We start from the raw sequence: 13,067 nt of genomic DNA, 5'->3' as shown, positions 1-13,067 counted from the left end.
ACAATTTATTATGGCTCCATGGTGGATATCAATATCCAAGGCTTCAATCCTCCATTTATATACACATATAGATGGCATGTCAAAACATCACAAACCTTAAAAGAAAATAATTTATTAAACTTTTGATACATTCTTATTTTCCTCTATTACAGGTTAAAGAAACTCATAATTAAAAGGGAAGCAAATATATTTTTATTCTATTATTTATAATTTTATATATATCCAACGAAAAACTACAAGTGAAAGACAGGAATGGGCCCATATGTTTGATAGATGAAAACGCCATATACTTAACCTCTTTAAAAAGTTTTCTACCTTTCTGATTCTATTGTCTTTCTTCATTGTATCATGCCTTTTTTTTTCCCCTACACCGCAAGTTATCATAATGAGGTTTTGAATTTGAATATAATATTGACATGTTTATATGTACAAGTTTATTTAAATTCATTGTAAAAAAATTATGTCTCCTTTTTTTTATTGACCAGAGTTTTGTAATCTCAACAACCCTAAATATTATTTGTGCATTCATGCAATCAATGGGAATATTTTGAATAAAAAATTATAAATTTAAAAGACAAAATGAATTAATACGTCATATTTAAGATAAAAGTCAACTTCCTATCTAAATTTATATTTAAAATCGGAATTAGTATTATATATCAAATTATCATATAGAATAGTACTTGAATTTGGTGATTGAAGAGTAAAATATCTGTTAACACATGGCCCAAACAACTCTCTGATGATCCTAGGAGCAGGTCCTATCAAAGTCGAAGACTATAAGGGACAATGCCCTGTTTAGGATTTTATTCTATGTTTCTAAAAATTAATTTAATTTGTTGTATATCCCATAAAAAAGGTCAACCCAGGAAGACTAATTAATTAACCACATCACAGGTCTCCTTTAATTAATTAATTATGTCCCATGCCATTCATGCCTTCATATTATATACAATTGTAGGAATGATCCTCCATCCTGTGCCCCTTCACCATGCTCACTACTGACTATATAATTTTTCTCAGTTACTTTTTAACCTTTCATGCCTTATCTGGATAATGATTGATTTAGGGGATGTTTGGGAATTAGGAGAAGTACTTTTTAAAAACACTTTTCTGTAAATTGAGATAAACTCATCAACATATTTACTTCGTATACCGTAAAATCACTTCTGAAACTATGGTTTAGTTTTTATCCAAACACCCTTTTAGTAATATTTAGGAAAAAAGTAACTCTAAAGGGGGGCAAAAAAAAAAAAAGACAATATGCCAATTAGTTTGTAATTAGTTGGTGCTTGTTTCGGATTTCAAAACTCACTTTGGAGCTTCAAAAATCAGTTGGAGGCAAACATATATAGATGATGGCAAAAAGATATTTTTTGCTTAAAAGTTACTTTAAGGTTGAAACATTTTTTTATTTTAACATTTGACTTTTCAATTTTTTTTTTAATAACAGCCCTTTGAGAGTGTTCTTTTTTTTAAATCTTATTACCAAATATCCAAACAACCAATTAATTCAGATCAAGACTTTGTTACCAGAATGCCTCTGTCCAAAGGTTGCATGTAGGTGGACGACCAGCAATAACATTGCAGAATCAGCCAGCCGCATACTAACACCGCACTTATTATTAGGATTTCCAAATGGTCTATTCCGAGAGGTCAGATGACTGACAGGTGTAATCTTTAGAATCTGACGGTGGAAATGCTAGTTGCATGTTTAGCGAGCACAACATTTTCTGGTATTAAACTTTGAAACAGGGTCTTGTCCATGTCTCGTTTCCTCTTATTTTAAGATAAAAAGCTTTCACTTCATGCATTATTATACGCAACTTGACCCACCATTCTCCCACCCTCTTCTTCTTCTTCTTCTTCTTATCCTTTTCTAAACTTCATTTTTCTGCAGAATCATCATCATATATATATATCACACCCAGAAAACCAGAAGATATATATCCACATCGATTATCATTCATTCTGATGCTGGTGATCTAGCTATCTTTCTTCTTCTTCCATGGAGGGATCTGGAGAGAATTGGCCCCATTATCAGGTAGTAATTATATATTAGTTACACACACACACACACACACACACTATGATCATCATTCTGGTTGATTAATGAAGAGGTTGATTGATGAAATGTAGACGGACATTAATGCAAACCTGGAGAAGGCGATTAACTATATGAGCTATCTGGAGGGGCGAGTGAGAGAGCTCGAGAAGCAGAACAAGACAAGTGCGGCGGAGACGTCCGGAGGTTATAACAACAACAACTACGACGATGGCGCGTCGTCGTCGTGCTGTGAGACCGGCGGCGGCGGCGAGTGGTATGAGGCGTCGCTGCCTGAGGTGAAAGCTAGGGTTTCCGAGAACGAGGTGCTGATAATAATTCACTGTGAGAAACAAAAGGGCATTATGCATAAAATAATGTCTCAGCTTGAAGCTCTTAATCTCTCTGTTATCAGTAGCAGCGTTTTGCCGTTTGGGAAATTCACCCTTGACATCACCATTGTTGCTCAGGTAAGTACATGAGATACTCTCAATGATCATACTTATTATTAAGAAATTAGTTAATTCTTTTACTGAAGTGTTTTCAATTAGTAACTTGTTTGCTTAACATTTTATATTTTTCAAAAGTTTGAAATTGTATTTTAGATCAATGTACCAATTTTAATATGTAAGACATAAATATATGTGGAGGATTATTCACTTATGAAGAATATTTTTCTTAGGAGAACATCTTAAGATGAGAGATATTAAACAACATTTCTTCACCTAAAACTTAAAGCCATTAAGTTTATGAGTTATTCTACTTATATGTTTCTCTTTTAGCCCTAATTAACTCTGGCTTATAATATAAGAATTAATTGAGGATTGAATTTGATTCTAAATATGTAAAACCTCAACTTATTTTGTCTTTTATCTGTATCATTTTTTTCCAAACTGATTTATTTATTTTATAAAGTAACATATAATCAAACATTTTATATCAAAAAAATTATGTGACATTTGTAATAATTAACTAGTTTATTTGACTTTCTTAATGCACCTATATTAATTAAGTAACTTTTTTATATTTATAAGAGAGGGTATGAGATTTAATTTTAATTCTGTGCTTATTTAATTTCAATAATGTTAAATTATAGTTCGCTTCTCTACAATTTCTTAATTTTACTTGTGAAGCTCTACGAATTTCAAGTTTCCCACAAAGTTGATGGGCTTTGAAGTTATTGAGAGAAATTACAATTTCTTACAAGTTTCCCACAAAGTCGAACAAATATGTGTTGCAGATGGGGGAGGAATTCAACTTGACGGTGAGTGGCATAGTGAAAAGCCTGAGACGAGCTATCTCCAAGTAATTAACAGAATGAACGAAAGGTTGAAGAAGAAGAAGAAGGCTCATGAGACTACTGTTGAAGAAAATTGGTCATTATTAATATTATGGTAGTTTAATTAGGGGACTGGAAAATTTTGAGGAAATTAAGAGCCTTGTAATGCTTGTTTTAGTTTAATTTAATTTACTTCGTTGCCTTGTCTAATCCTAATCCATGCATCTGTTTATTTCAGATCAAAACTTTCAAATCTTTTCAATTAATTTTGCATTATTACAGTTTATACAGATAGCTTCAGTGAAACATGAGCATCTCGTTTTCAATGCAAATAAAGAGATAATATTAATTGAAAAATATAAAATGTTAAATTAAATCTTAACTTATCCCATAAATAATATTGATGTGATCACAATCTTTCATGAACCTAATTATTAATATATTTGCTGTGCTTGACATTTCAAATCATTGAAGCTGATTTGGGAAGTGGTTATACGTCGTTGCGGAAGCTATGATCGAACTGTTTTTCTATTCAGTACCTTTTAGGGGCAAATTATAATTATAAATGGCACAAATTAATAAAAAAAATTTATTTAAAATCTTAATAAAATTTCTCCATTATTATTTCCTCCTTTTCTTTTTATAAGAGATAATAAATTAAAGCAGGTTGATAAAAAGTTGATTAAATTAGTTAGGAAAAATATGTAAAAATTATAGCTCTTTTTTTTTTTTTGAATAGAAACTGAATCTCATTACTAGTAACAAACAACAAGTACAAAGTTACTCTTCTTGATCAAGATCCACCCCATGGAGCAAAGGTGGAGATTGATCAAAGATACAAAAATTTTCATCTAACCTGTGAGAAGCTTTCTCTAATTGATCTTCTAAAGTAAGGTTCAGCCTAGAACTATGCTTGACTAGGACCTCCCAATCTAGATTAAGAAAGAATCTAGTATCCTGCATAATGTCTCTATAGGGATGGTCAACATCGCATCCCCTAAGGCACAAATTAATTGCCTCAATACAATCAGAATGCACTACAATATTCCTAAACCCTCTATTCCAACAAATTTGGAAACCATTAATAATCCCAATGAGTTCTGCAATTGCCGAGGGAACAGAGGTTAGTTTACAGCTGAAGCCAACAATCCAACAGCTCTTTTTTTCCCCCAAAAATACTTAGTTTTGGAGAGAGATAAAGGGAAGAACAGGAAAATTATTAATCGTGAGAGAATACGTGGCGGAGGGAGAGTAGGAGTGAAAGAAGAAATTATGCTGTGGGGACGTGTGATAAAGAATGTATTAATATTAAAATGAATAATTAAATGAGGTAAAATGAAAAATTTAAAATTTTTTTTTGAAAAATCATTTTAAATGTGGAACAAACGATATAAAACTTGTCACATTCCACTTCGTGCTCATGCTATTTCACTTGAGTTTTTAGTTGCTTGTAGTACACTTCACATACAGAGGAAATTAATTAAGCCACTATTACAGTGAACTTGGGTTTGAACGGTGAATTAATGAATGAAAGCACCAATAACAGCTCTCCAACTTGATGCCAGGAACCTTTTAAATTTATTTGCTTATATATTGGAGATAGATGGAAGTAATTTTTTTTTTTTTTGCCAAGAAAAAAATATCTGGGGAAAATAATATATTTTGTCTAAAACATTAATTTTTTTTAATCGAGTATCATTAACTAACTATAAAACTTCTCAACTAATTAACTATAAATAGAAAGTTTGAATTTAATCTTATAACAATCATTAGTCTTTTTAAAAGAGATGAAAAGACATTGCATTTGGACATAAGATAACGATGCGGAAACCGATTGACAAATTACATTTTCACGTATTCACGTTATGTTATCAGTTTTTTTTTTCTTTTTTAAATTTAAAGAAGTGCAGTTTCCACAAGAAAGCTGCAATTCGAACGCCAGCATGGAATTCAGACGTATAGCTTCACCCATAGCGTTTGCGATGATTGACACTTTGATCTTTTATGAAAAGGAAGCCTAGACGACACTGATTCAAGCCTAATTACATACTCAAGCAAGAAAATTCCACATTCATTGGACCCTACTGTGAGTACAGTAGTTGAGTGTAGATTATCAAACTACATTTTAAATGTTCCCAATTTTCACTAGAACATTTTCTAACCTCGCATAAAAGGAACCTGGAATTCTCTTCACTATGGGAAAAAATTTTCTGCTTAGAATCCACTAGAGAAAGCATGGGTAAATCATAGTCCATCAGAAGAGATCTTCAAGCCAAACCCAGCACTCAAATTTTTGTGGATGGATATCTATGTCTGATTTATACTGCAGCAGGAACTTGCGATTCAACTGACTTCATTATCTCTTCACCTATTTGTGTGCATCCTACTAGTTTCTGCATAAACAGACAATGCAGGCGTTACGCAGTGCAAGCCAAGTTCATTTAGCAGAAAGATGAGAATTACATGAACAACAAGACAAAAGTTAATAGAGAGACACGAAGAGATATCAATGACATAATGGAGAAAGAGTAAAGGGAAGAAACATAGTAGGCATTTGGCTTTTTAGTCTATTTAAGTGTAATTGAAAAACTTCTTGACATTACGCCAGCCAGCACGCTTACTGTTCCAGCGGAATATATGTCAGCAGTTCGAAATCCCCTGTTCAAGGTGTCCAAAACTGCATTTTCTATTCTCTCAGCAGCCTTATCTTCTCCAAGACCATACTTCAAAAGCATAGCAGCACTAAGAACAGTAGCAAATGGATTTGCTTTGTCCTGTATAAAGATAATTATGTGGTTGTAATGGCTGTTGCGTAAAGATAAACAACCAAAAAAATGGAGAGTATAAAAAACCAACCTGTCCGGCAATGTCAGGAGCAGAACCATGTATGGGTTCAAAAAGCCCAGGTCCCTGAGCCAATCAGAACCCAATGTGGTCAGGTGAAAAAGATAGTCACTCACCCTAAACATGCTTGTCATCTTTCATTATAATGAAAATTTTCATACCGAATTCCCAAGACTTGCAGAAGGAAGCATCCCAATACTTCCAGTGATCATTGCAGCCTCATCTGATAGTATATCCCCAAATATGTTGTTTGTTACAATTGTGTCAAACTACAAAGACCGGCATCAAACATTGTAACTTTTGCAATTTTTGAATTTAAAGAATTTTCGTTCTGTTAATTGCATTTAGTGTAGCTTAAATTGAAATGGAACTCAGGTTATACTAATACATTCCATAAGCAGACCTGTTTGGGATAGCGAACTAGTTGCATTGAGGCATTATCAACATACATGTGTGAGAGCTCAACATCCGGATATTCTTGTGCCATTGCCAGAACTCTTCTCCTCCAGAACATTGATGCCTGAAAAAAATAGACACGCCAGACTCATTAAGATATGTTGGAAAAGGACACAAATGTATCATGTACCACGCATCTTTTCCTCATTACTAATCATTAGTAGCCAAATCATAGGCAAGTTTTAAATTTTTAATTACTTTTCAGTCATATAAAATTTTGCAGATAATATAACTTGCATCTTTGAAGTTTTATTTAAAAGTTTCACAAATTGACTCGTGCTGCAAATTATTCCGCATATGATGTTTATCAAAAACTGCCAAGATGTGTCTTCATTAAAAGTTTCACAACTTTAATGAGAAGCTAATCTCTGAAATCTTTTACCCTGACGCAACGACAACTAATTGAGACATATATTGTAGAGAACATAATAAATGTACATGAGCACAAAAAAAAAAAAATCAGTATATCACTCAATCTCACAACCAGAGACTACCCACAAACTTACTGTGATTATTCAAAATAGTACAATTGCCAGTAACTTACTGGATGAAGTAATAAGTACCTCTAACACATTAGCTTTGTCAACAGAACAGAGTTTCCCACGCCGCTTCCGAGCAATCTCAAATGCAAAACGTGTTATGCGATCAATCTGGTGTAAGAGTTAACAAACGTCAGAAACAGACAATCATTTTTTTTTTTTTTTGAGGTGAACAGAAGAGACAGTCATAGTTTTAGGGATTATGACACTTATCATAAGGACAGGACACCAGCAACAAATCTCAGGAAGAAAAATAGTTCTTTTTTTTTGGTGACAAGAAAAGAAGTTCTTTTGGAGGGAAAATAAAAATGTGAATCCCACAACATATACATTCCCATACACTTCCTCTTAGAAAATGCTAGTTCTCCAAAAGGACCTTAGAAATTCTTCCAAGGGACAAAAGAAAAACACAGCACGAACATGACATGACATCACATGATAGAAATTGCACTGCAACTACCATCTTTTGGCAGAATTTGCAGATTTTTAATGTACTATAAAATAAAAACTAGCCCATATCTCTCTAATTTGGAATGACTATAAATTTTGATTCAAACACCAACTTACATCCTTCAAACGAATTCTATTTCTCTAGCAAATTCCTCCAAGGTAAACAGTCTTTACAAAACAGTCACATGCATATCTTCTCTAGCAGTCCCAAGCATATCAAATTTTTTTTAACCATGCTAACTCTTATCCATGGTGATCCCTTATTTTTATTCTTCTAAGCTTTTCAATTTGCCCATTGTTGTCCGTATACATCAAAAGCATTTATATATATATTCCATTAAAAAAAAGGTATTATATGGTTCCCCCTTTCTATCTTCAGTTCTCAGGTTCCGCTTTTATTATTCATCAACCTCCTTTTTATATTCAAATATTTTGGAGAAACTGGAATTTGCAATAAAAGAAGGATCAAGAAACACAACATCCTTCATCAAATTAAATTATGAAGCCACAAATTGCTTAAAGAAATATCAAATTCAGATTAGCCATAGGTTATAAGTTCTAGAAGAAAATCAATAGGAAGACAAGATAAAGAAGTTATTAAAATAATTTTTCACAAGAATACATATGTTAAGCAGCAATGGCATGAAGAAATGATAACATAATGATATCACAAATGTTTTATCCAGAGGACCAACTTGGACAAGTAAGATACCTCATGTGCAGCATAAATCTCAGTATTGAAGCCAGTATCTTCACCATTTTCATTAGTACCGAAGCCTCTGGGTTTTCCGAAGTAAATGCCTAATACAGCAACACAGCAACAGGCTTAGCTACAGTATTTCTAAATTAAAGAAAATGGAAAAAATGAATAATAAATAAAATATAAATAAATTCAAAAGTTGTTAAAATAGTTGACAGTTACTATTCCAAAGATCATAAAAGAAAATCAAATCCACTGTACACAGTCAAAATCAAAGCCCGACAGACCTCCAGTGAGTTCCCTTACAACCATGAGGTCAACCCCATCAACAATCTCTCTCTTCAAAGTTGAGGCATCCATTAACTACAGGACAATTCACAAAAGTTTATAGAATGCCAAAGCCAACTCGAAAACTAATACAAAATGGTAGATACTGGGTAAGGGATATCAGTTAGCATCTGATGTATAATATCAAACATGAAGTCGTGCTCTATGGCATTATAATATCGAACGATTCAATAACTGTTGCACAGAATAATGCTAATATTTCGCCAGAAACTATGGTTAAACTCAGCCAAAATTCTAGCCCAGGATGAGGATTTAAAAGAATATTAACTGAAATAATGACCTATGTTCTTAGCGAGTAAAATTCTTATTATATGATGCGTGAATGTATTTGATAGCAAAGGTAGAAGCCAGACTTGGCTTCCTTCTATTTACATTCCTGCTTATGTGATAGCGGGGCATAAGATAGAGGGAAATTAAATTTCCTGTGTTTCAAATTTCACAAGTCAGCATGAGGATATTACATTTTCTTTTCTCGTCACATAGGATATTACATATTCCATAAATCTTATACCTAAATATCAACTAAATGATTTTCCAGGAGAATTAAACTTTTACCTGTGGGAATACATAGCTGGTCTCAATTGGCAAATACTTTAAGACCTTCCCGTAGCTGAAGCAAACCAGTCTCTGGCTTTAAACGCTTCTCATTGTTATCCCATTTATACCTTAAGTAATTAAATGAAAGGACACATAATGTCTAGTAGAGGGAAGAATTTGAGTATAAAAGTGGTCTAGTGTCAAATTCCAAACAAGAGTCTGTGAAAAGATAGCTACCCTCCAATTGCGCCAAGAAGAATAGCGTCAGATTGCTTTGCTACAGATAATGTCTCGTCTGGTAATGGACTCCTGTCTCGTCCAATGCAGCTCCACCCAAAGCATCTCGCAAATGACTCTCAGATTGCACATCAGAACTCTCGAGAAAGCTCTAACAAACACAATTTAAAATAATGCTAAAATACAGCAGATGATGTAAATAACACAGATTCTTCTTTAGTTTACAGTTCTTCGTTTCATCTTATAATGCGTCACTTTAAAGTATGAATTCTATATAGGACAACACAATAAAGTAGCCAGTCCACTGAGCTAAACACCATTATTTCTAGAGAGAAGCAAGTAAGCTTTGCATAAACCTGAGTTAATTCTAAAACGCCGTCCGTTATCAATACAACCAATGGGAGATTATCAAATTCCAAGTACAGGATCACATGAAGACTAAATAGCGCAGCACAAATCAGAGACTTTAAATTAGGAGAAGAACAGGACAGAAGAAGAAAGAAGGGAATTTCAACTCTGCCCACAAAGCATGCGACCCCATTAGGGGTTCGAACGGACCTTCGAGAGAGCCAGCAAGATCGAGAACATTCTTGGCAACAGCGGTGACTTCAGGACCAATGCCATCGCCAGGAAGTAAAGTGATGGAGTAATTGCGTTTGGAAGGAGGGGAGGCAGCGGAACACCTGACAAGGCGATGCTTAGATGATTTACTAGATGACAAGTGAAAGTTTTGAGGGAATGACCTGAAAGCTTTTACAGGGAACTGAAGAGAAGCCACCGCCATTTTTGTAATTGGAAAGAAATAGAAAAAGCAATTCCGACAGGCGGCTGTATAGCACAGGAGATAGGGAGAGGAAAGAGGGAGAGAGCATAGAGGTTGAAATTTTGACTTTAACCCATGGAAATAGAATGATAGAAATTTCCATGGCTGAAGTGAAGGGTATGTTCCCATTTCCCTTGCACCCGGCTACCGAATATCACATTTCACGGTTAACTGTTAATTTTATTTAGATTGAATTAAATCACATAAATAAAACAAAATATTTTGAAAAAGTTCCACAATTGTTAAATTTTGTTAAATACTTCCCCCCGTCTCTTATTATAAAAAACATAGGACTCTATTATGTAGATCAAAAAATTAATTAAAGACAATAAATAGGTAAAATTAGAAGTTTTTTTTCCAAAATACTCTTATTTATGAGAGGAGAGGGTATAAGAAAAAGAATTAGAAAATTATTATAATAAAAGAAACTATAAAAGAAGAGAATATGTGATGGAGAGAGATGATGGTTTGAAAAATAAGACAATAAATATATTAAAGAGTGGATGATAGTTATTGATTATAAAAAAGGATGGAGAGAGTAACTGTGTGTGTCTCTGTATAAAAATGCGAAACAAATATTCATTTTATTTTGCAAATATGAGACCAAAGTAAAAATAAAGAAATAGATATTACCTCCAATCCTTAATATAAGACTCTGTTTGATTTTTATTTTAGTCCTAAACATAAACCCCAATCCACTTTGTCTCTTATATTTATACATTTTTTTTTCAAAATAGCCCTTCTAACAATGATAATTCTAGTCAATAAACTAGATTAGCAAAAATATTTTAGGAAAGACAACATCTATTTAGGACAAAAAACTAACTCAACTTATTTCTTTAATCTCCTCAAATTAGTCAACTGGCTCTTATAATTAGGACCGGAGGTAGTATAAAATAGGAACAACTTTGATCATGTCACATTTTTTTTAAAGCAACACATCTCAGACATTTATTATGTTTTATTCGAACTTGATAAAATGCAAAAAAATCAAGTGAATAAAATTAATTACTCAAGTATGAATAATAGGAGTTCCAGGTTCCAACGTAGAAAAATGTTTTAATTACAAGATAAATGTATAAATCAATTCAGAACTATATGTATACATATTGAAAATCATAATCATTTTCATTAAAAATTTAAGCATATATTATTAGAATTATATATATATACTTTTAAAAAAAAGAGTCAGATATGGAGATCCAAGCCTTGTTCTTGTCTTGGGAACCAAGAGGATTAACCCGGGTCGGATTATAATGCCTTTATTGGATCTTGGTCCGCTCTGGTAAACCATGGATCTTATGGCTCCATCCCTCGGCTCTAAACGCATCACTGCTTCGGTGATGGTTTTAGCACTTGCAAAACCTCCCGATGGGTTTGCCCGCCTCTTGTCGCCTTCGATTCTTCCTCATCTTTGTTTCATCCAAACCCTTTTCTATTCCTCCAAACAATTTCCCCACCAATCCCCAACACTCGAACCAAGTTCCAGCAATACTGATCCCGCAACAGTTCGTGAAACTTTGTTAACCTTCCGCAATGACTGGAAACGCGCATTCGAATTTTTCAATTGGGTCGAAAGAGAATACCGTTTGCAGCTCCCCACTGATACATATAATTATATGATCGACATCCTTGGTAAGTTCTTTGAGTTTCAACTTTCATGGGATTTGATTCAACGCATGCGGCAAATCCATCTTCTTCTCCGGACCATACCACATTTCGAATCATGTTTAAACGTTATGTTTCGGCTCATCTAGTTAATGAAGCGATAGAGACATATGAAAAGCTTCACCAATTTAATTTAAAGGATGAAACTTCGTACTGCAATCTTATTGATGCACTGTGTGAGTACAAGCATGGATGAAGCCAAGACTTGATTTTTGGGAAGAACAAGAACGGAGATGTGGAAGTCAATGTAAAATACTATAACATTGTTCTTCGTGGGTGGTTTAAATTGGGATGGTGGAGCAAGTGTAGGGAGTTTTGGGAAGAGATGGATAGAAAGGGAGTTCAAAAAGATGTACATTCATATGCAACATATATGGATATAATGTGCAAAAGTGGAAAGCCTTGGAAGGCTGTGAAGTTATTCAAGCAGATGAAGAGTAAACGGATGAAATTGGATGTGGTTGTCTATAATATTGCTATTCGTGCCATAGGTCTTTCACAGGGGGTTGATTTTTCAATTAACCTCTTTCGTGAAATGAAAGATTTAGGGTTTGAGCCTTCTCTCGTAACCTATAACACTATCATTAGGCTTTTATGTGATAACTACAGACATAAGCAAGCACTTGAGATGCTTGGTACCATGCGTAAGAATGGATGTCAGCCGAATGCTATTTCATATCAATTCTTTTTCGCGTGCATGGAAAAGCCTGGGGATATACTCACATTGTTTTATAAAATGATTGGAAGTGGAGTTCGACCAAGTATGGATACCTATGTTATGCTTATGAGGAAGTTTGGGAGGTGGGGATTTCTTCGACCAGTATTTTTATTGTGGGAGAAAATGGAAGAACTTGGATGTAGTCCAGATGCATCTGCTTACAATGCTATGATAGATGCTCTTTTGGATAAGGGATTTTAGACATGGCCAGGAATATGATGAAGAGATGCTAGCAAAAGGACTTTCATCTAGGCCAAGGAAGAGTTGGGGACAACGCTGGAGGTGACAGGAGAATCCCCTGGTGGATAGTTGTGATTTTTTATTATCCTATTATTTGCATGTGCAATGTTTGTATATATCTACAGGCGCGAGTCTCTTTTTTTCTCCAGTGGTATCATTGGGAAAAGCAAGCAAGGTTGAGAAG

The 13,067-nt window shown here is 33.9% G+C and overlaps 1 protein-coding gene and 2 pseudogenes across 1 annotated transcript; 2 read left to right on the top strand and 1 right to left on the bottom strand.

The window, feature by feature from the left end:
- Positions 1 to 1,971: 1,971 nt before the first annotated feature.
- LOC114735676 (transcription factor bHLH25-like) lies at positions 1,972 to 3,353 on the top strand. The gene is made up of 3 exons (XM_028923389.1): positions 1,972 to 2,044; positions 2,140 to 2,514; positions 3,285 to 3,353. The coding sequence occupies exons 1-3, from the start codon at positions 2,009 to 2,011 to the stop codon at positions 3,351 to 3,353; spliced, it is 480 nt and encodes a 159-aa protein (XP_028779222.1). The 5' UTR covers positions 1,972 to 2,008.
- A 1,998-nt stretch (positions 3,354 to 5,351) lies between these two features.
- LOC114735675 (3-isopropylmalate dehydrogenase 2, chloroplastic-like) lies at positions 5,352 to 10,326 on the bottom strand (annotated as a pseudogene).
- Positions 10,327 to 11,549: 1,223 nt separating this feature from the next.
- Positions 11,550 to 12,929, top strand: LOC114735674 (pentatricopeptide repeat-containing protein At1g80550, mitochondrial-like; annotated as a pseudogene).
- The last annotated feature ends 138 nt before the right edge of the window (positions 12,930 to 13,067 follow it).

The sequence above is a fragment of the Neltuma alba genome, unplaced genomic scaffold (genome assembly GCF_004799145.2).
Source record: "Neltuma alba isolate B1F8T4 unplaced genomic scaffold, ASM479914v2 tig00013246_pilon, whole genome shotgun sequence".
Classification (NCBI taxonomy): domain Eukaryota; kingdom Viridiplantae; phylum Streptophyta; class Magnoliopsida; order Fabales; family Fabaceae; genus Neltuma; species Neltuma alba.
This window is presented reverse-complemented; position numbering and strand designations above follow the sequence as displayed.

Excerpts from the sequence above, each read along its gene's own strand:
- LOC114735676 (XM_028923389.1), top strand. The coding sequence starts at position 2,009 with ATGGAGGGATCTGGAGAGAATTGGCCCCATTATCAG. Across the intron at positions 2,045-2,139 it reads AGAATTGGCCCCATTATCAG|ACGGACATTAATGCAAACCT; the intron begins GTAGTAATTATA and ends GATGAAATGTAG. Across the intron at positions 2,515-3,284 it reads ACATCACCATTGTTGCTCAG|ATGGGGGAGGAATTCAACTT; the intron begins GTAAGTACATGA and ends TATGTGTTGCAG.